This window comes from Ipomoea nil, unplaced genomic scaffold, assembly GCF_001879475.1.
Source record: "Ipomoea nil cultivar Tokyo-kokei standard unplaced genomic scaffold, Asagao_1.1 scaffold0444, whole genome shotgun sequence".
NCBI lineage: Eukaryota > Viridiplantae > Streptophyta > Magnoliopsida > Solanales > Convolvulaceae > Ipomoea > Ipomoea nil.
This window is the reverse complement of record NW_017616872.1, coordinates 528,021-550,560: the sequence shown is the minus strand read 5'-3', so window position 1 is coordinate 550,560 and position 22,540 is coordinate 528,021. Positions and strand designations below refer to the sequence as shown.

At 33.0% G+C, this 22,540-nt stretch overlaps 3 protein-coding genes across 3 annotated transcripts; 2 read left to right on the top strand and 1 right to left on the bottom strand.

Annotated features, from left to right (window-relative positions):
- Positions 1-2,672: 2,672 nt before the first annotated feature.
- LOC109172891 (zinc finger BED domain-containing protein RICESLEEPER 2-like) lies at positions 2,673-3,854 on the top strand. Its single transcript, XM_019322135.1, has 3 exons — positions 2,673-2,964; positions 3,017-3,153; positions 3,240-3,854. The coding sequence occupies exons 1-3, from the start codon at positions 2,673-2,675 to the stop codon at positions 3,852-3,854; spliced, it is 1,044 nt and encodes a 347-aa protein (XP_019177680.1).
- A 1,718-nt stretch (positions 3,855-5,572) lies between these two features.
- Positions 5,573-6,827, bottom strand: LOC109172876 (GATA transcription factor 16-like). Its single transcript, XM_019322118.1, has 3 exons — positions 6,425-6,827; positions 6,157-6,297; positions 5,573-6,077 (listed from the first exon to the last, which is right to left on the bottom strand). The coding sequence occupies exons 1-3, from the start codon at positions 6,443-6,445 to the stop codon at positions 5,742-5,744; spliced, it is 498 nt and encodes a 165-aa protein (XP_019177663.1). The 5' UTR covers positions 6,446-6,827; the 3' UTR covers positions 5,573-5,741.
- Positions 6,828-8,768: 1,941 nt separating this feature from the next.
- On the top strand, positions 8,769-18,686 carry LOC109172890 (UDP-glycosyltransferase 87A2-like). The gene is made up of 2 exons (XM_019322134.1): positions 8,769-9,011; positions 17,832-18,686. The coding sequence occupies exons 1-2, from the start codon at positions 8,769-8,771 to the stop codon at positions 18,684-18,686; spliced, it is 1,098 nt and encodes a 365-aa protein (XP_019177679.1).
- The last annotated feature ends 3,854 nt before the right edge of the window (positions 18,687-22,540 follow it).

Genomic DNA, 22,540 nt, shown 5'->3' with positions numbered 1-22,540 from the left:
TCGGTTAACAGTTAATTCGGTTCGGAACTTCGGTTAACCATATATATATATATATATATATATATATATATATATATATATATATATATATATATATATATTATTTTGTATACTATGTACTTTTAGTATATTAAAAATATATTTTGTATTTAAGGAAAGTATACTATTTTATATAATGTACATTCACCAGGACTATGTGGTCTAATGGTACCCGGGTTAGACTTCCATTTGGAAGATTGTGAGTTCAAGCCTCAGTGGAGGCGTTATTAGCTCTTTGTGTTTCAGTAGGTTGAGAAAGTATATGAACAGATACTACATTGTAATAGAGCTAGTAACATTCAAGAAATATAATGTACATTCAGTACACAAATAATATATTTTTAGTATATTACAAATTTACTTTTTTAGTCCACATAATAATTTGCCCCAATTAGCTTCCCAAGTAGCAAACATAGTTGTGTGGACCATAAATAAAAAGTACATTATTTGTGTACATAAAGTAAATTATTTGAATGTACTTTTTAGTATATTAAAATGTACTTTTTTATGAGTTGTAGCACAATGTAGACCATGATCCACAATAATTTGCCCCCAGCTAGTCAGTTGGTCTATGGCAATTATATCGTGTACCGCAGTGCATAATCGATTATGCACCGCGCATCAAAACGACGTCGTTTTGTTTAATGAAAAGAAACTGCATCCGTTTCCCGTCGTTCCGCACCCTTCCGCAAAAAGTTAACTCTGTTATTCAGTTTCATTTTGTATGCACTGCAGTTTCAGTTCAACACAACTACAGTTTCATTCCGATATAACTACAGTTTCATTCGATATTTATAAACTCAAATATGTGAAAATTTTATTTAATTTTATTTGTTAATTGTTATACACTATAGTTTTATTAAAACACAACTATATGATCATTTTGATATAATTACAGCTTTATTGTATAATATACACTCAAATATGTGAAATGTTATTCAGTTTCATTTTATATACACTGCAGTTTCATTTCACCACAACTACAGTATCATTTTGATATAACTGCAGTTTCATTTGATAATATAAAAATAATACGTGAGGCAGTGTCGGTTTAAATATACTGTAGTGTCAGTTTAGATACATTGTAGTGTCAATTGGTAATTAACATACAAAAAATGCGCGCTTCGTTAACACTAACGGCGCCGTTTTGACCGCAGTCCATGTGCACCGCGATCCACGATATAACGACCCTTGGTTTATTGGTTAGGCCAGTAGACTAGGTCATTAGGCCTTTATTGTTTCCTTGTAAGAGCATCCTCAATAGTTGTAGTAAATTTGAGGAGTTTTTGCAGGTATGATTAGGAAAGAGAATATGGGAGGAAAGAGAAAAAAAAATAAAAACAAAAATTAAAAAAAACAAAAACAAAACAAACAAACAAAAACTGCTTTGCGTCATTAACGCGCTTAGATCTGGTGGGTTGCGTTTTACGCTACCAGTGCGCAAAAATCAGAAAACCTGGTGGGTCCCACAAGTCTGCCAAAAATCAACGTCTTATGTGAAGGTTTTTTTCTCTCTCCTCACCCTCTCTCCTCCACATAAGCTAGCTTTTCTAAAAACCTACCCAAAATCTATAGATGGGGATGCTCTAAGTTCAATTAGTATACCTCAAGATTTGAACTCTTATCAATATATTATTTATATAAGTTAATACCCGATTTGGTCTATCGATTATTAAGATTTCACCACTTTGGTTCTCGACTTCCAAACTTGCTCAATTTCATCCCAACTATGCAATTGTTAATCAAAATAGTCCTAATCAAGACTATTGTGGTTTGAACAAAAGACTATTTTAGATAAAAATTACATAGGTGAGGATTAAATTGAACAAGTTTGAAAGCAAGGACCAAAGTAATACTGTAAAATCTTAATAGTCGAATAACCAAATCAAGTGTTAACTCATTATTATATTCTAACCCGATTTTTCAATATCATTCCGATTGTTCGATCCATTAAAAATTCTCACAATTGATATCAAAGAAATTATCAAAAATAGACCTGTGCACAACCCGACCCACCCGAGCAAACTGACCGACTCGACGACCGAGAGAGACCAACCCGGCACTACCCGAACCCGACTCTCCATACCCGATCTGCTATTCAAAATGTCGTCAGTTAAGAGGGTTCGGGTGGGGTATGCTATTTTTCCAACCGATCCGTCCGAATATCCGAACTATCCTAGGGTTCACAAAGGCTATGTACTAAACGGCGTCGTTCCATCAAGGTATATATACATGCCTTCCACCAACTTAGTCTTCATTCTCCCATCTGCGCAGCTGACCTAGGGTTTGAGATCTCATCTCTCGACTCTCACTCTCTCAGAGTCTCAGTTCTCTCAAGACTCATCTCCGATTCTGTAAATCTGTAAGCTACTAAGCTCTAATATCTTACTCTCTATTTCTCTAATCTCTAATCTCTTACTCTCTAATCTGTAATCTCTAATCTCTTAATCTCTATTGTCTAATCTCAGGCTTCTCAGAATCGAAGTGTTGCAATCTCTAATCTCTAATCTCTTACTCTCTGTCTCTGAGAGTCTAAGTGGTGGAAGCAAATTGTTCTTCTAGTAGTGGTGGGTTTTTTTAAGTCCAAATTGTTGTCATGGGGTGCAACCAGTGTTAGGAGTAAGTACATTCACATGAAGTGCACAACCCACATTTTAAATTTGGTGGTCCAGGATGGGTTAAGGTTTGCAGATAGTTCTGTTAAGAAGGTGAGTGATTCTGTTAGATGGATGAGGAACTCACCTGCAAGACTCAAAAAATTCAGAGATCTTGCAGAACTGCTTGGGTTGGAAGCCAAAAGTTCTTTACAACTAGATGTTCCAACAAGATGGAACAACACCTACATGATGCTTAGCACTGCCATACAATACAAGGCTGTGTTTGATGCATATTCATTGAATGAGCCCTCATTTGTTGCTGATCTAGGTGATTCTGTCCCTTTTTTTTCTTGACTGGACATCTGTTGAATGCTTGGTAGTTCTGTTGAAAGGGTTTTATGAGATGACAATTAGAATCTCTGGTTCTCTATATGTCACCTCTAACAGTTTCTTCAGTGAGATATCTTATTTGAGTTGCATGTTGAGTAGCATGATTGTTGCTGGTAGTGCTACAGAGGTAATGATTTTATCATTTTCAGTGGTTAATCTGATTATTTATGAATTTGTGTATGCCTATTTGTATTTAATTCATTGTTTTCTTAGGTTATGGGATCCCAAATGAAAAGTAAATTTGAAAAGTATTTGGGAGATCCTGAAAAAATGAATTCTTTGATCTTCTTTGTCAATATCTTGGACCCAAGAGATAAGTTGGAATATATGTCATACCAGTTTGAGGAACTGTATGGTAAAGATAATGGGAAGAAGTGTTTAGACAATGTTCAAGCTGCCATGGTAGAATTGTTTGGTGATTATGCAGCAACCTACTCTGTCAATGTGCAACAATCATCTTCTGGTAGCCAACCAGATGTGCCTCCTGTCCAGTCTCATACCACAATTGGTAGACCTCAAAATATGTTAAAGAACAAACTAAAAATGCAAAAAATGGAGGCTAGTGGAAGCTATAAAGAAACAGAACTTCAAGTCTATTTAAGTGAAAAAATTGTGGTGGACACTCCTGACTTTGATATCCTTAGGTGGTGGAAGCTAAATAGTGAGAGGTTTCCTACTCTCTCCAAAATGGTAAGGGATATCCTAGCAGTTCCTATTTCCACTGTTGCCTCAAAAAGTACATTTAGTACTAGTGGGAGGGTATTAGATGCATTTAGGAGTTCTTTAACTCCTAAAATTGTGGAGGCCTTAGTATGTGCACAAGACTAGATGAGGTTACCAAATCAACAAGTTAAGGTTGAGGAAAATATTGGTGATGTTGAAAAGCTTGAACAAGGTAATTTATTTAAATTTTTCATTCTGTTTTTACCTTTTTAACTTTGGATTCAAATTCTAATTTATTTGTTTCTATTTGCACTTTGCACTTTGCAGACTTGGCTACTGGAGTAAGTCGATTTGGAACCACAGGATCTGGTGCTGCTAGTTTTCCCCTTCCTACCATTCCTGTAATGTTTTATTTACACTTAATTCTGATTTTATTTTCAATTGTTGGATTTGTTGGATTTGTTGCTGTCTATGGATTAATGGCTTGGTAACTAACTAACAATTCAATTGTTGGATTTGTTGCTGCCTATGATAAGTATGACCCCATCAGGTATGAGTGAATATAACTGTATCAGCCTACTGCCTATATGAATGTCATCTCATCTGGTAATAACAGTCACTCTACCTTAGTCCCTTATTCTCAAGTGCTCAGTATGTTATTTCTCTTTAGTCTTTACTGATTTGGCTATGATGATGCTTCCACCATTGTCTGAAATGGTTTTGGGTTGGTATGTTGCTCATTAGTTTTGGTTTGCATAATTGCATTCCAATACTAAAAGTAGCAATTTGCCCCCACTCTTACTTTGACATGAAAACATAGCAATCTGAGCCTTCTATAGTTAAATTTTTCTGCCCAACAGCCCCAATTCCCAAACTATTTAATTGGTTATACTTAACTTGTGTTTTGTCTTTACACACACTTGTACAGGAAGATCATGAAAGCTGAACTGCTGAAGGCTGAATAGACAATTAGACATTATGATTATGGTATTTTTGTTCACGGGAAGATGTTGATTGGTGCAATTTGCTGAATGCTGATATTTGAATTTTTTGTCATTATCATTTATCAGTTTATCATGATTCATGTATGAGTATGAATGTCAGAATGTATGATTCAATGACTTTGTAAAGCATTTTGCATTTTTGTCATTTGTAAGTAGTTGTAACTAAGTACTTTGACATAAATGATATGGAATTTTTGTTATTTTTTTTTAATTTGTTGAATATAAAATCCGAAGTTACCCGAACCGATATCCGAACCGTCCGAAATCCGAATAAAAAAAACCCGAATGGAGTATAGTACAAAAATAGTCGGATAGGACTTTGATTTAGAAAATCGAAATCCGATCGGATGAACTAGTCCGAAAACCGAACCGTCCGAACCCAAACCGTGCACAGGCCTAATAAAAAATACAATTAAAATTACGAATATATCACACAAATTATAATTTTAATACTAATAAAATAGAATTAATGATATTGACAGACAATCGCGGAGGGGACAACTGCCCCCATTGCCACCTTTCCCTCCACCTCTGATTGTCCCTTTTGAATTTTGGCGTAGAATGATCATGTTTCCTCCATTCCCTTTTATAACCATCAAGTCCTCAACTTCTGGACACTGCTAGACGTCCAACCAAACCCCTCCAACCTGTACCTCTTCATGTTGGGATGGGATCTAAGGATCAACCTATGCCTATCAACCGAATTCCCATACACCTTATCCAAAACCTCCAATCATCCCCCATATTTTTAAGGTTGAAAACATATTTGATCACACAAATAATAGGTCGTGTGACTAAGAAGTAAACATGGAGAGTTTACTCTTTGACTGATAAATTTATCAAGAAATGCCAAAAACACCTCTCTGCCTACGAATCTGATGATACCAAACTCTAAATAAATTTCAATAAATTAATCAGCTTGGGGAATTACATGATTGGATCTCATACATTTGAAAGAGCCATCTCAACTTGAGATCTTTTTGCCCTTGTTTTTTTTTTGGGGGGTTTCTAGTCATCATCTAACTACACTCACTAATACACTTGAATCCTAAGCATAAACAGAGCCACAAGACAGAGACATCAACACAAAAGCCGCACGCTCTACTTCCCCAATCTTCCTCCTCTGCTGCTGCGATCTCGGTCTCTGCAGCGCCACTTGTTTCCCAATTCCAAAAGGCACCAACTTTCTCCTCACCGGCTGTGGAACTCCTCCGATCTTCCCACCGCTGCTACTCCCGCTATCGCTTGTAGTTCCACTGTTTTGAGGGGCTGCAATGGTGTTCTTGTTCCCAGATGCCTTCTTGGGTTTCTTGTCATCTTTGTTGAGACCCAGAAGAGCTCTTCTCTTTTTCCTGCTCCTTATCCCACAAGCATTGCAAAGCGACTGCATGTACAAAAGTAGAAACATCAGATTAATGAAATGATTAGGAAAATGGGGGATTGGTTAACTGATCTGATCGGACCTTGGGGCCGGCTGGGCCACCTCTCCATAGAGGGGTCTTGGTGGTTCCACAATCAGCGCACGTCTTGATCTGCCCACTTGTCTCTGAAGATACCCTGTCAGGGGTTTGTGCTTGGTTATTCATCTCTTCAGATTCTGATCCCTGAAATCACCCCAAAAATGGACTCAAAAATCGAATCGGGAACATAAAATCAAGCAATGATTACAATCACCCAAAATCAACACCAAATAGCGAGTGGATAAACTAGATAAAGGTAAGAGTTACTTACTCGATCACTAAGATCCGCCATTAGATCAGGTGATTAGATGATTGGAAGCAAACCCAGACGAAATTTAGTCTTCCAAGCCAAATCACGAACTCGGCTCCTCCAAGAAACAACCCGATCACACCCAAACTACCAAAAATCACACTAGGTAACCTGGAGAAAGCAAAACCCTGGGAAGAACTGAGCAGAACCCAGATACAAAAATGCAGAAACCACTACAATCTAGAGCTTAAACTCTGCTACCCTGAAGCTAAAAACCCAAGAAAATGAAAACCCAGGGAGAATCAGAGAAAATTTAGGACAGACGGGGGGATTTGGGTAAGGATTGCGGACACCGACTTGCAGAGAGGATGAGAGAGAACCGACAGAGCGAAGAGAGTCGAGGCTGATCTAGAATGCTATAACAGCTAAATTAGGGATATGGTGGGGGCTTATAAGGGGATATACGAAAACCCTAGGCGCGCGCGGGAGTGAGAAATGACCGGAAACTCCCCCGTTCCAAAATTTTTTGATCCGACCGTTTAACCCCGCCAAAATGTGGGATAAGACTATTTGAGGGAATTAAAATGGGCGCCATGATTGGAAAATGGATTACTTTTGGGGGTAATAATGGGAATTGGGACTTTTGGGAGGGAATTATGATTTTGGTGTTTGCCGCTTTTGCTTCTTGCCATTTGCCAATCATCAATTTCCTAGGGTTTTCCCATTTCGCAATTCGCCTCTCAATTCCCCCAACCCCCAAAAGGATTGTATCAAATATTTTGTGCTATGCTTTCTTACTCTCAAGTAGAGGTGTAAACAAATCAAATAGAAAAAATTTGATTTGTGAATATTTCGAATACGAATCTGAATTCGAATACTTTTTTTCGATTCGAATATTTTCAAATACGAATTAGAGTGTATGTGATTCAAATAGTATTCGAATATTTTATATTATTTAAATATAATTTTTTATTACATTTTATTTTAATTTATTAGAAAATTTTATAAAAATTAAATTAGGCATTTCGAATTCAAATATTCGAGTTGAATCGAATACATTCGAATAAACTAGTCGAATCGAATACGAATCAAATTTTAGATTCGAATATTAAACGAATATGAATACGAATATTCGAATTCGAATCGAATACTGAAATATTTGATTCGATTCGATTCGTTTACACTCCTACTCTCAGGTACTAGAATAAAGGAACATATTTATGATTTGGGGTATTTGGTAAATAAATATTAGCTAATCGGGTTAGTGATTTTAACTAGTTGATAACATTAGATAATTGTAGAAAAGTGTTTAGTAAATTAGTTGATAGTTGATTACATGCAAAATGACATTCTCATAAAGCTAATCGAAAAAAACTACTTTGAGCAGTTTTTTGAATTTTAACATTTTGAAACAATAAGTTGTTACAAAAAGCTAATTAATCAAACACCCGTATTGATTGTTTAACCAAGTCAACAGCTAATAGTGGTCAAATAAACAAAAATTTATTGATAAGCTAACTATGTTACCAAAAAGCTAATAGTGGTTAAATAGACCAAAATTGGTTAATAAGTCAATATTTAGTACAATTTTGACTTATTTGACCACTATTAACCGTTTGACTTGGTTAAACAATCAATATGAGTGTTTGATTAATTAACTTTTTGTAACAACTTATTGCTCCAAAATGTTAAAATTCAAGAAACTTCTCAATGTAGCTTTTTCGATCAATTTTTTGAGAAAGTCATTTTATATGTAATCAGCTATCACCTAATTGATAATTTACCAAACACTTGTCTACAATTAGTTAATGTTATCAACTATAGTCAAACTCACTAACTCAATCAGCTAACAACCATTTACCCAGCACAAAAAAAAAAAACAACTAAAAAATAAAGTCAAAAAAAAAACAAAAAAAAAAACAACTCATTAATAATTTTGTTGTTATTTTATTTTATTTTAACTTTGATTTCATTATATATTTTTTCTTTCATGACACCCTTTTTAAAACAAAATAGAAAAAAGAGCAACATTATTTTAACATAACCTTAACTTTGACAAAGCTTTACTAAGTACAAACTAGTTAACTTTATATTAACTAACTTAATATTTAATATTTGATGAACAACGACAATATAATATATTATTTACTAATACGGTTGTGTTTGGAAACCCGTAAATGATTTCTGGTGTTTGGCTAGGTTGAAAAATGAGAGGTCAATGGAAAATGAGTCAATTCTTTCAGAAAATGACTTCCCCCCCCCCCCCCTCCCTTCCTTTTTTTTTTTTAGAGAAGTCATTTTCCATTCTTTACTTCTCTCACTTTAAAGTCTGAAGCTCCGCCTCCCCATCAAAATGCAGCAAACGATGTCGCCGACGATTCTCACTCTTTCTCCTTGCCCTCTCTCTAGTTCTGTCGCCGGCGCCTTTGACGATGATCTCGACGGCGGGAGATGTCTCGTCGTTGTGACTACTCCCTTACCCTCTCTAGTTCCGGACGTTGGTGCGGAGCTGGCGGATTTCCGGCAAACTAAGGAGGCAGACAAAGAAACCAGTGATGGCGGTCGTCTCGGCTCGCCTGTGACTTCTGTTTCTGCCGGCGGGTCGATGGTTTCTTCCGTTTCTGGGTCGTCGTACGGTTGCTGGTTTTGTGGTCGGTGGTTTCTGTTGTTTCTGGTTGGATTATTTCTTATATTGCTTCTGGGTCGTATGCTTTTTGATTTGAGTGTGGTTGAGCATGGATTAATTCCAATTTGAAAGCCCAGAGATTTTGCTGTGATTTTGTTTTGGTTTGTTACCAGCAATTTTATTTTGATTTTTATATTTTAAATAAAATAATTAAAGTCTTTAATTATATAATTTTACTCATTTTCCGGAAAATGAACCAAACACACATAGACAATTTTCTGTATATATATATATATATATATATATATAGAGGGTTCCAATGAGAACACTTGCTTAGGTGAAAAACGTGAGAACAAATCGTGTGCATCCATTTAATATTTTTTAATGGTCTAAATTAAATTAAGTGTGAGCGAACGCGAATTAAATATGTGCAAACGCACTTTTATATATATATATATATATATATATATATATATATATATATATATATATATATATATATATATATTAAAGCAAAATGATTAGGAAAATTTTTCTTCTAATCATAATCATCAAATAATTAAATAAAGATGAAACGAAAATCAAAGTGAATAATAAGCAAAAAGATTTTAGTGGATAGGAGATTAATTCACAAAATTAATTTGAGTAATAATTGTTGATCCATAATTAAGAATTAACATTGCAATAATTATGTTATGTTTCTAACATTAATTGATTGGAGATAGATTTAAAATTCATAATCAATATTTACACGAACATCTACAACTACTTCAACACTATAAATAAACCATCATCCACAGGACCATAACCAATACTACAATTATGTTTTGGTCGTGACTGGAATTGGGAGGATGGTTGTGGCTAGAATAGGAAGAAGAATATTTCTGGGAGTTTAGATCTCTTATAGAGCTTTATACTATGCGATCTGTGGAAGATGAATCAAGAAATGCGTAGTAGACATGAAGAAAAAGCTAAGATAAAATTCATACATTGCTTCTGAACCTGGGGTTTCGATTCTTGGAGTTGTTCTTTCTTGGAAGTAGAGACAGCTGTTAGCCGTAACTCATGAACACGAAGAAGAAGAAGAAACAACTTACGTAAAAAGACTATTTTGCCATCTTGAATAAAAAATTTAAAAATGTATAAGTTTTTCCGGCCAATTTCCACCGGTAATTTGGCCAAAAGGACTAAATTTGCTAAAAAAAAAGCCTAATTAAAGGACTAAATTGTTAGTTTTAAAAGTCATTGAGCGAAATTAACACACCCCCTATAATCATAGGACCAACAATATAATTTACTTACTTGTTAAATTAATAATAGTTCGTGCATCGCACGGGACACTTATTAGTATTAATTATATAGTACTGTATTATTGACCAATTGATCGAGAGGCGGTGATACCTAAACTTCCTAAAATTTATAATATTAAGCTATATATAATATTAAACAAGGCTTGTTGGTGAATAAATTCAAATCTTTATGTCTTGTAATAATTATACTAAAAATTTTAAATTTCGACAATTTAATACTAAACATGTACTCTGTATATTTTATGACAATTATAGTCAAACTTTTAAAGTTTTTCAATTTAATACGAAAAAAATTATATCCAATAATAAAATTCAAATCATGAAAAATTCATTATAATATGACTTTGCCAAGTTGACACACAAATTGTATAAAAATTTATAACTATAAAATTATTGTTAAAAAAAAAAACATAATGTACCAAAATTTTTAGCTTTATACAATTAAATATTTGAAATTAAGCTCTCAAAATTATTCTACACACACATATATGTAAAATCAATTTTGAACACTATAAAACCAACTAATACCTAAATCAGGTTAGTTAAATTATTTTGGAATAAGGTTCAAATATGCCATCGAACTACACACGATAATATAATTAGGCCACTAAATCGAAAAAATTAACAATTATGTCCCTAAACTAACCAATTTCAAACAATTCTTCCAATTTCAAAGTTTCCAACAGGTCATCCTCTCAAATTAATTATTTTTTAAAAAATAAATTTTAAAAAATAATTATTTTTAAATTTAAAAAAAAAAAAAAAAAACAGACTCCGGCCTGAGACAACCATCTCTGGCCAGTCTCTTCGTCTCCATGGCCGGAGACGAAGAGTTTCTTTGTCTCCGGCAGTGGAGACGAAGAAACCGGCCGGAGACGGTTGTCTCTGGCCGGTCCTTTTTTTTTTTTTTAATTTAAATAATTAATTTTAAAAATTTATTTTTTAAAAATAATTTATTTAGAAGGATGACCTGTTGATCTGTTAGAAACCTTCAAATTGAAAGAATTGTTTGAAATTGGTTAGTTTAGGGACCCAATTGTTAGCTTTTTAGGTTCAGTGACCTAATTGAATTATTGTGTGTAGTTGAATAGTCTATTTGGCCCTTATTCCAATTATTTTTAGTGCCAACTAATATAATTATATAATTATATATATAATGTCACAAAATGCAATATTTGGTATTAAATTGACAAAATTTTAAAATTTAAATATAATTTTGACAAGTATACAAGCTAAAAATTTTCCCAATAAGCCTAGTAAGCAAAAAATATTACAATAGCTAATGATAATATTTAAAATTAAGAAAATTTCTACAATACCGAAAAACACCATTCTTAGTTTCTTATATTATAAATAAATAAGAGTTATAAGAGGTTCTTTATCTTTGGCGACAATTTTAAATTTAGTCTTAGAGTATCGTTTTTGCTATTTAATATCCCTGACTATTATTTTTTAGACATTTTTAGTCTTTCTCATGATTTTTCCTATTTTTAGTAAAAACATTTTTGTATCTTCATATTTTCTTTTGTTATTTTTCCAGTTTCAACCGGTTTAGTTGGTTTAGGACTTTACTAAAAACCAGTTGAAAAATATGATTACTAAAATTCAGGGGTTACTTAAAATCCTAAACCAATTAAACCGAAAAAATAACAAAAGAAAAATATGAAAAGACTAAAATGTCCTTACTAAAAATATGAAAAGTCATGAGAATAACTAAAAGTGTCCAAAAAATAATAGTCAAGGATGTTAAATGAATAATCAAACTAAATTTAAAATTACCACTAAAGATAAAAGATCTCTACTGGAATTAACTCAATAAATAACAAAAAAGATGATATTTGTATAAATAATATAACTACGTATGATTTTATTCACAAAATAGTAGTGTGCCATTTGACTGAGACGTGCCAATTCGAAATAGTAGGTACGGTGCTCTTCCCATTGTAAAATGTGTTTAAAACTATAGTAAGTAGTTCTACATACATGTACTCTCAATTCATATTTCCATCTCGATCTAAGTATTAGTCCATCTCGATCTAGTGTAGCTTAATATCTCGAGACTGAGACATGTCAATTTGAAAATCATCTTCAGGTTTCCATCAACTCAATTCGTTGAATTTAAAAGCTTTCCAGCTGGATTGCGGCAAAAAGGCCAAATGGCATTTTCAATAACAGTAGAAACCTAGAATTTTTCGCACTGCATGGACGACCTGGTAGCGATAATTAAGGAAGAGTAGAAATGCTTTGTCCAAAATGGAGGCTTTTCCTGCACAATTTTTTTGTGGGAGGATGAAGCAGGAGTAATCCGGCTGGGAGGCGACATTGCCTTGAGCAGTTGAGCCCTTGAGATAAGTGCTTGTTGTTGGGTATGTCCTTCCTTTTTTTTTTTGTTGCTGTCCAAAAGTACCCTCCGGCCGATAGTCAAAAGATTAATTCCATTCAGTGATAGAAAACTGGTTAAATGGGTTGCTTCATTCACATGGGTGGGGGTTGAATCTCCAACCTTATGCTTAAGGGACGAGGTGCTGAACCATCACGCCAACCATATTAGTTTAGATATCTCTTTCCTTTTGATATACTTCATCCGTCGTATTTTATATGTCTGATTTGGTTAACGAGGCTTGACTGAAGTTATTTTTAATTCAATTTTTCATGTATTACAAAATTTATATTTTTAAAAATTATACTAAAAGTACTATTAAACACAAAAAATAAATTTAAAAATAAGTAAAAAATAATAAAGAAAATAAACAAAGAACAAAGAGTTGGTTTGACTAGTGAATAGTAAGTATTGCAGATAAAATATTTTTTTTTGCCAGATGTATGGAAAATAGATACGATATGCCACAATTGAAAATGGAAAATTTAGGAAAGAATGTTGTCAAATCTATATTTTGCATATGAAATACCAAAACTGACAATGTTATAATGAACAAAGATAATTAAAATTTTAAAATATTCATGTACTAAGTAAAATTTTTATTTAATCTGGTCCTACTAGGGAAGCAAGGTTGGCATTTCTTGACAAACCCTCAATCTTTAGTTGCAAGGTCTTCTAGGCTCGTTATTATCCTAAAACCTCCTTCTTGGAGGCCAAGACGGGACCCAATACGAGTTATGTATGGAGAAGTATTCTGCCTGCTCAGAATCTTATTAATTAGTAGTGGTTGTAGGAGACGTATAGGTAATGGTGCAACCACCAGATAGAAACACCCTTAGCTACCCGATGAGTCTAATCCCAAAATTCAAACCGTCCCGGTACTAAGTCTAATGGATCTTTAATTTGTGTTGCAAATTTAATTGATCAATCAACTCATAGGTGGAATCATGACTTTATTTGGAACATATTTGAAGAAAGAGACGCCATATTAATTTGCAAAACTCCCATTACCCAGATTTTAAGGATTATTGGTTTTGGCAGGGTGACCTCGTGGTAACTACTCAGTACGTAGTGGTTTTAGGAAAATTCGTGGTGAATTTACCCCTACCACCACCTCCCCATATGGGAATAGTTATATGAACAAGTTTGGATCGACCCTATTTTGGTCCCGTCTTACAATACTTTTGTAACCAGCTTATTCGTGAAATTAGTGGTTAAGTAGTTGAGTTCATTCATAGAATGAGAAACTGCCCCGTCTGTCTCCTAGCAAGGGACGTAGGAGCTAGGGTGAGAAGATCGTTGTGGACTGATGGTTCCCCTGTCTTCCTTAATACTAATTTCAATATAATTAATGAAATTTTGATTCTTTTTTCAAAAAAAAAAAAAACAAAACAAAAAGAGAAATTTTAATAGACTTTAATAGTTTTGTTACTCTAGGAGTTAAAAAATGCAACTTTTAAAGAGTCAGGGTGGATAATGCAATGGTAAAAAATTAATTAAGGACTAAAATCACAAATAATGAACAATTGATGAACTAAAATTGCATTTTTTCCTCTATATAAATAAATAAATTACACACACACACATATAGAATTAAGTTCTTGTGCGCTTGAGTGTCTCCCGTGCGATTGTGTGGTGATTGATGTGCGTGAGTTTTGTACTTAAGGTGCGTGAGTCTTGTGCTTAAGGTGCGTGGGTGTGTACTTAATGTGAGTAGTGTTGAAACTTATGGTGCATGAGTTTTGTGTTTAAGGTGCGTGAGTTTTATGCTTAAGGTGCGTGAGTTTTGTGCTTAATGTGCGTGAGATTTGTGTTCTTAATGTGAGTATTTCTTGAAACTTAAGGTGCATGAGTTTTGTGCTTAAGGTGCGTGAGTTTTGTAATTAATATGCGTGAGATTTGTGTTCTTAATGTGAGTAGTTCTTGAAACTTAAGGTGCATGAGTTTTGTGCTTAAGGTGCGTGAGTTTTGTGCTTAATATGCGTGAGATTAGTGTTCTTAAGGTGGTTTGTTTGTGTGCTTAATGTACGTGTGTTGTGTACTTAAAGTGCATCCGTTTAATGCTTAATGTGCGTCCAACCGCACGGGAAACCACACACACACACACACACACACACACACACACACACACACACACACACACACACACACACACACACACACACACACACACACACACACACATATATATATATATATATATATATATATATATATATATATATATATATATATATATATATATATGTATATAAAACTAGTATTTTCACCCGTGCAATGCATGGAATGGATTTTGTTATAATATTTTAAAAATATTTAGATAAATATACAATTATATAAATTATAACATCGAATAGTATATAGTGCAATTGAAGAATTGAGTTGTATCGACTGTATTTTCTAATGTTATCATTGCTTGAGTTCGAGTAAATAATTGTCCAATTAATAGCCAATGTGTAGATGTACGCATCCGGTGCTGAAAATTTAGAGATTTTATATATCAGTGTTTATGATTTGTATTAAGTGACAAATTTGCTTGTTGTCTAGCCATTCAGTTATATAAATCATTTGCTATCCTAATTTATTTGTATGGAATATATAATTTATGTGTAGATATATACCAATTTTGTCATCCTCGCATAAAAAGAAAACATAATATCACTAGCTGGAACTACACATTATTGAAAACCTCTTTGCAGACAACATTGGTAGTAGCAACAGAATCTTGTCAATCATCGTCTAGAGCTAACACCTTCAGGCCATCAGAATTGGTGATTAGGAAAAAGCCACATACAATTGACCATTGCTCATTGCATTACTATTTTCTCTGGGAAATCAATGAGCTCGGATTCATATGTATCCCATATAATACATATATTATAGTTAATCCGTTTTCTTTTTGAAATAGTTTATCGGGGATCATTTAGAATTTTGAGTCAAATAGTAATATTAATTTCCTTTTTCAATTAGCCTAATTTATGTGTCATTTTTAATCATAGTCAATTATCTAAAATCATAATAAGCTTCAATCCAGGTTATACCCCTGGTTTATGTCCATGTTTTCCGTTAATTTTTTTTGTACCTTGTGCTATAAAAGCTGTACTACATAATTTTTTAGACAAAAATATCCCTGCCGTTATAACTTCTGTTATCTTTCCACATTATTATTACCATATACATGCATACACAATATTTTTTCTTACATCCTTCAATGGTAAGTTTGAATTCATTTAGGTTTTAATTAAAATGTTACCATAGTTATATTTAGTAAATTATCATTTCTATAATTCTTACCTCAATAATATTAATATGAATTATACAATTATATATATATATATATATATATATATATACTATCTACTATACTAATAAGAGCCCAAGAGAGTTAGGCCTATAATGGGTAGAAAAAATGGCGGTCACAGATTTTAATCAAATGAATGGCTCAGATTGATTAAAAGATTAATAAGATTTAAATTTTTCACTAAAATTTCCTAAAATACCCACACAACGTTACTAATTCCGTTAAAATTTTAAGAATTGCCGTTAGTTCACCGTTAACTTACTCATTGATTTCAATAAAAAAAAAAGGTCTTAGGTTCGAACCTTATCCCAATCAAAGTTGGCATAATTAGTACTCTATTTTACTCTTATTAAATTATATAAATAATAATTTAGTAGCTACAACAAAAAATCATAGATATGCATTTATTTAATTTAGAATTATGTGTCCACAATGCCTTTATTCAAAAAAAAATTATTCATTATCAATAAATTAAATAAGAGAAATAATTGTATTAGTTATATTGTCTTTATTTTTCTACAATATAAAAATTCTTTATATTCAAATTTATTAATTGATTATATTCGCTACATTGTCCTTACAATGTCTTAATTCAGTGAAAAAAAATATTCATTATATTGTCTTTATTTTTCTACAATATAAAAATTCTTTATATTCAAATTTATTAATTGATTATATGCGCTACATTGTCCTTACTATGTCTTAATTCAGTGAAAAAAAATTATTCATTATCAATAAATTAATTAAGAGAAATATTTTCATTAGTTATATTGTCTTTATTTTTCTCAAATGTAAAAATTTTTACATTCAAATTCATCAATTGATTATATTCACTACATTGTCTATTATCTTTTTTGTGCACTATTTTTCTAATTAAATATCAAAGTTATAATACAAAATAATGCTATATATTTATTTACCAAGTATTTTATTAATACCATGAAAAAATTAAAAAAATATATAATTAATAAAGTCAACCATATTAACTACTTGAGAGATTTTGTGACAAAGAGAGTATTCAAATCACACAACAAATTGAAGTGAGAACTACCTTGCAATGTCCTTGTTTGACAATCAGCAGTTAGCGCGCGGATTATATTAGCGGATTTGACCAACGAATTATTTAATTATTAACATTGGGTAGAAAAAATGACTGCCAAATTATTAAATCAAATGAATGGTTCAAATTGTTCAGGTTTTAATTTTTTTTTTTAAATTTTTCTAATTTATCCTTAATTATATGATTATCCATTTAACTTTTCCGTTAAATACCGTTAATTCACCGTTAGTCTAATTATAATATTAACGTCTAATATTATTCCAAAAGGCTGAACCCCAACCCTAAGGGCTCCCCACATTAACGTCTAATATAGAATTATTATTACACCATTAATCTAATTCTAATATTAAAGTCTTAATAGAACTTAACCACAAATCCTAATGTCGAAATCTCCTCAAACAATATTAGTATATATTTAATATTTTATGCCCTAATTTTTATTTGTTCTCCCTTGTGTCCCGTATTTGGTTTCAACCATACCTATACAATTATTTTATTGACAATTATAATCAATCTTGACTATATTATCTTGCATTTGTAAAGGGAAAATCAACGATTTGGTCCCTCAATTGTTAGCGAAATATCAATGTAGTCCTTTAATCACGAAATCATCAATTTAGTCCCAGGAAATAACTGTTTTTAGTTGATTTGGCCCCTCCGACCGTTCCCCGTTGAAAATCCGGCGAAGGCTCCGATTTGGCATGGGTAATTTAGTCTTTTCACACCATCTTCTTCATCCTCCTTGACTAAGCTTCATCGGAAAAAGTTCGTCGGCTGGAAATTGGAGCCAAGTCCATCTATCACGCTCGGCGGGCAATACCTTGTGTTCACTTCCGTGGCGGAGCTGGAATCTGCCTCCATTATTGAAGCTCTCAGACCTAAACTCAAAACCCCTATCTATTCCATCGGCACTGCAATACCTTATTACTTCCCTATCCAAGGCGATGGCGATGAAATTAGCTGCCCAGATTACCTCACCTGGCTTGATGCTCAACCCGCGAATTCTGTGTTGTATATTTCTCAGGGAAGCTTTCTCTCACTTTCGGCTGGGCAGTTGGAAGAGATCGTCGCCGGCGTCTGTGAAAGTGGAGTTTGTTTCTTCTGGGTGGCACGTGAAAACACGGAGCGGCTGAGGGAGAGAGGCGGTGGTGGCGAGCAAGGGTTAATAGTGCCGTGGTGTGATCAGCTGAGGGTGTTGCGCCACCGTTCTGTTGGCGGCTTTTGGTCGCATTGTGGGTGGAACTCTACCAAAGAAGGGGCGTTCGCCGGTGTTCCTTTTCTTGCTTTTCCGATAGCTCTTGATCAGTTCACAAACTGCAAGCAGATTGTGGAGGATTGGAAGATTGGGTGGAAGGTGAAGAAGGGGTGTGATAATGATGGTATAGTGAGAAGAAGAGAAATTGCACAACTTCTGAGGAGATTTATGGGGTCTGAGTGTAATGAAAGTAAAGAAGCAATTCCGGTCGGGCAGGCAGTGCACCAGCAGATCCGACGGACCACCGTACCCAGTGCAAATCAGCTCAGCGGTATATTTCGTGATAGATGGACATGGCTCAATTTTCCGGCCGACAAACGTTTTTCGGTGAAACTTAATCAGGGAGGATGAAGAAGATGGTGTGAAAAGACTAAATTACCCATGCCAAATTGGAGCCTTCACCGGATTTTCAACGGGGAACGGTCGGAGGGGCCAAATCAACTAAAAACAGTTATTTCCAGGGACTAAATCGATGATTTCGCGATTAAGGGACTACATTGATATTTCGCTAACAATTGAGGGACCAAATCGTTGATTTTTCCCATTTGTAAACTTAGAATTACCTATTTAAATCGCACGGGCTTAGCTCAATGGTTTAGTGGGCAGTATTTGGGAGAAGAGACCAAGGTTTGAACCTCGGCGGCGGCAGTGCGGGAATTATGTCCAAAGTGGGCAGATTCCTTGTTCGCACCGGCATTTGGTCCTGTCTGCTGAACCACTGAGTCACCGTGCAGATTTACAACTTCCTACAATGCTCTGTCGGGTCAGAGTGTGGGGGGCCTTGGGGTAGGGGACTCAACCTTTGGGAGAAGAATTACCTATTTAAATACGCAAATTCAACCTTCAATTATCTATGCATGAACAATTTCAATATAATCTTGCCTTAACATACTTTAAAGTACTTATTTACAAAAAAAAAAAAACATTGGGCATTATCCCAATCGCGCAATGCGCGTAAAAAACTAGTATATATATATATATATATACATACATCCACACACACTATTATTTTTAAAAAATTAATATAACTAAGATTTTAATATTTAATTTTAATATTGGGCATATATTTTTTGCGCATCGCGCATATAAAATACTAGTTTTTTAATACATATCAATTTGTTAATTATTAATAACAGATTTTTTAATATTTCCAGTCAATTATTAATAATAGATTATTTTTCCAATTTACCTATACTATTGTTAATCTGTTTCCTTTTCGAAATAGTTAATCGAGATCATTTTTAATTTTTAGTCAATTATTAATATTCACGTCTTTTTTTAATTAACATATAATTAACATAGTCATGCAATAACATAGTAACAATCTTCTCTGTGTGAAGTATTCTCAAAATAGTTTGCCCATTGCATGATTGTTTCCTCTGGAAATCAATGAGTTCAGATCCATATGTATCCGATATAATACATGTATTATAGTTAATCAGTTTCCTGTTCCAAATAGTTAATTGGGGATCATTTTTAATTTCCAGCCAATTATTAATATTCATTTCATTTTTCAATTGACATAATTTTTGTGTCATTTTTTATCCCAATCAATTATTATTTTGTTACTACATATCAATAAATTAATTATTAATAGTAGATCATTTTTTTTAATATTTCCAGTCAATTATTAATAACAGATTCATTTTCCAATTTATCTATACTATTGTTTCGGCGGTCTGGCCATTTTCTTTTTCATTTGAATCAGTTTGTGATCATTTTTATTTTTTAATCAAGTATTAATATTCATTTCCTTTTCAAATTGGCCTAATTTCCGTGCCATTTTTATTATTAGTCAATTATTCTTTTTTAATACATATTAATTAGTTAATTATTAATAAAATATATATTTTAAATATTTCCAGTCAATTATTAATAACATATACTTTTTTTTCAATTTACCTATACTATAGTTAATCCATTTTCTTTTCGAAATAGTTAATATGGAGATCTTTTTTAATTTTCAGACAATTATTAATATTTATTTCTTTTTTCAATTGGCCTAATTTCCATGTCATTTATATTCTCAGTCAATTATTTTTTGCAATATATATATATATATATATATATATATATATATATATATATATATATATATGTATGTATATATATATATATATATATATATATATATATATATATATATATCAAAAAGTTAATTATTAATAACATATTATTTTTTTTAATATTTTCAGTCAAATATTAATAATAGATTTCTTTATCAATTTACATATATTATTGTTTAGACGGTCTGTCATTTACTTTTTTTATTTTGGTTAATTTTGAATCATTTTTAATTTCACTCAATTATTAATATTCACTTCATCTTTCAATTGACCTAATTTTCGTGCAATTTTTATTCTTAATCAATTATTCTTTTTAAATACATATCAATTAGTCAATCACTTAATTATTAATAACAAATTCTTTTTTAAATATTTCTAGTAAATAATTAATAACAAAATACCTTACCAATTTACATATACTATTGTTTGAGAGGTTTGACCATTTTTTTATTTTTATTTTTATATTTTTGCATTTGAGTCAGTTTGGAATCATTATTAATTTTCAGTCAATTATTAATATTCATTTTCTATTTCAATTGACCTAAATCCCGTGTCATTTTTATTCTCAATTAATAATTATTTTTTGTAATATTCATTTTTAAACTATAATTTCACATATGAACGAGTGTGAATAAACAAATAAAACAAATACATATTCAAAGTTTTTTTTTCAAAGTAATGTAAAACCATGCAATCTTACAATTTAAACAAAACACACAACTTTAAAATTATAAATATAAAACATAACAAAAATATTGAAATGATCAATGACAAATGCCTGTAAAATGTCAACTATCAATCATAGGAACAATGTTTAATTGAAAATATTTTATTAATAATTTCAATCCAACTTCTCAACATAGATTAACAGATCCACTATCCTTTGCATCACATTACTTGTTTCGCTCCAAATTAAAGTTCCAATAGGACATTCAGTCACCCTCTCCACCCAGAAAGTTTTAAAAGGCAGGTGATGGGGTACGGATCGAATGGGCCTAGGGCCCAAAGAAGAAAGAGGATAAGAAGGGGCGAAAGTTGGGCCCAACCGCGGGAAGCCCATGAGTCAATATATACAAGCCCAAGGGCTAACGCGAGTGGGCGGTCGGCGTGAGCACGGAGTCGGCACAAGCAGGAAGGTCGGCTTGGCGAAAATAACCGCTGGTATTTAAGAGGATTCCTTTAAAGCTTGGTCAAATAAGCCGTTGGGAGGCCCAATAACGGCAGCCCAACGTCCCTTAGGCTTAAATAAGCTATATTATGGCGCTTTAATGCGGTTAAGATAAACAAGGGGTAACCCACTATAAAAAGAGGCCCCTTTAGAATGTAAAGGCAGGTTCCTCATGGTCGAGAATTCCCAGAGAGACATCAGAAATATACCAAGAGTTATAGTCATCTCTTTTGCAAATCATTTAGCTTTGTGTGAAAGGTGAATCCACCAACCATGGTTGTGTTGGACCTTCCTGGGCCCAAAAATCCTAAAACCAACAACAGGAAAAGTCAAATAACTAAATAAAGTTACACAAAAAAAAAGAAAAAATGTTAGTGACAAATAAGTAATACCAAATGTAAACAATACTGCACCTCATCAAGCAATCATCATCTTCTTTGTATTAAAAAAAATAGTAAAATGAGGCTCAATGGGATTCTAATTGTAACACCCCCCGATTTTACCAACATTTTTAAAACTTAAATTCAAAGATAAAGACTAAACATCAAAACAATAAAAAACGGAAGCTAATTAAAAACCGGAAGGCGTTATGCCACACCCATAAACCATGGGTGCACAGGCTAAGTCTACAACAAACCATCAAAACATTATAAGTCTAAGGCACACAGGCCACGTCTAACTAAGGCTCACAGGCCCAAAACAAAGCAACTAAAATGGAGGGAACTACACTAGCTATCACATCGACTGGCGCGCTCGTCATCTACTCAAGACCTGTAAAACATAGGGATAACACCCGGTCAGCGAATAATGCTGGTAACCCATCAATACGCGTTAAATAGCATAATATAGATAGATATAATCAAAGCCATTTGGAACTGAGGAATACAGTATATATCATTTTAAAACCAAGGAAGGAAGTCAACATCAAAGACTCATCACACTCTCAATAAGAACGAGGATCATCAACCTCA

What these genes read in the sequence shown, in the direction of transcription:
- LOC109172891 (XM_019322135.1), top strand. Translation starts at nt 2,673, where the DNA reads ATGAAGTGCACAACCCACATTTTAAATTTGGTGGTCCAGGATGGGTTA. An exon ending in CTCATTTGTTGCTGATCTAG is followed by an intron (nt 2,965 to 3,016) that starts GTGATTCTGTCC and finishes AATGCTTGGTAG; the next exon opens with TTCTGTTGAAAGGGTTTTAT. An exon ending in TTGCTGGTAGTGCTACAGAG is followed by an intron (nt 3,154 to 3,239) that starts GTAATGATTTTA and finishes TTGTTTTCTTAG; the next exon opens with GTTATGGGATCCCAAATGAA.
- LOC109172876 (XM_019322118.1), bottom strand. Translation starts at nt 6,445, where the DNA reads ATGGCGGATCTTAGTGATCGA. An exon ending in TGGCGGATCTTAGTGATCGA is followed by an intron (nt 6,298 to 6,424) that starts GTAAGTAACTCT and finishes GGGTGATTTCAG; the next exon opens with GGATCAGAATCTGAAGAGAT. An exon ending in GTGGCCCAGCCGGCCCCAAG is followed by an intron (nt 6,078 to 6,156) that starts GTCCGATCAGAT and finishes TTGTACATGCAG; the next exon opens with TCGCTTTGCAATGCTTGTGG.
- LOC109172890 (XM_019322134.1), top strand. Translation starts at nt 8,769, where the DNA reads ATGTCGCCGACGATTCTCACTCTTTCTCCTTGCCCTCTCTCTAGTTCT. An exon ending in TTTCTGCCGGCGGGTCGATG is followed by an intron (nt 9,012 to 17,831) that starts GTTTCTTCCGTT and finishes TCCTTGACTAAG; the next exon opens with CTTCATCGGAAAAAGTTCGT.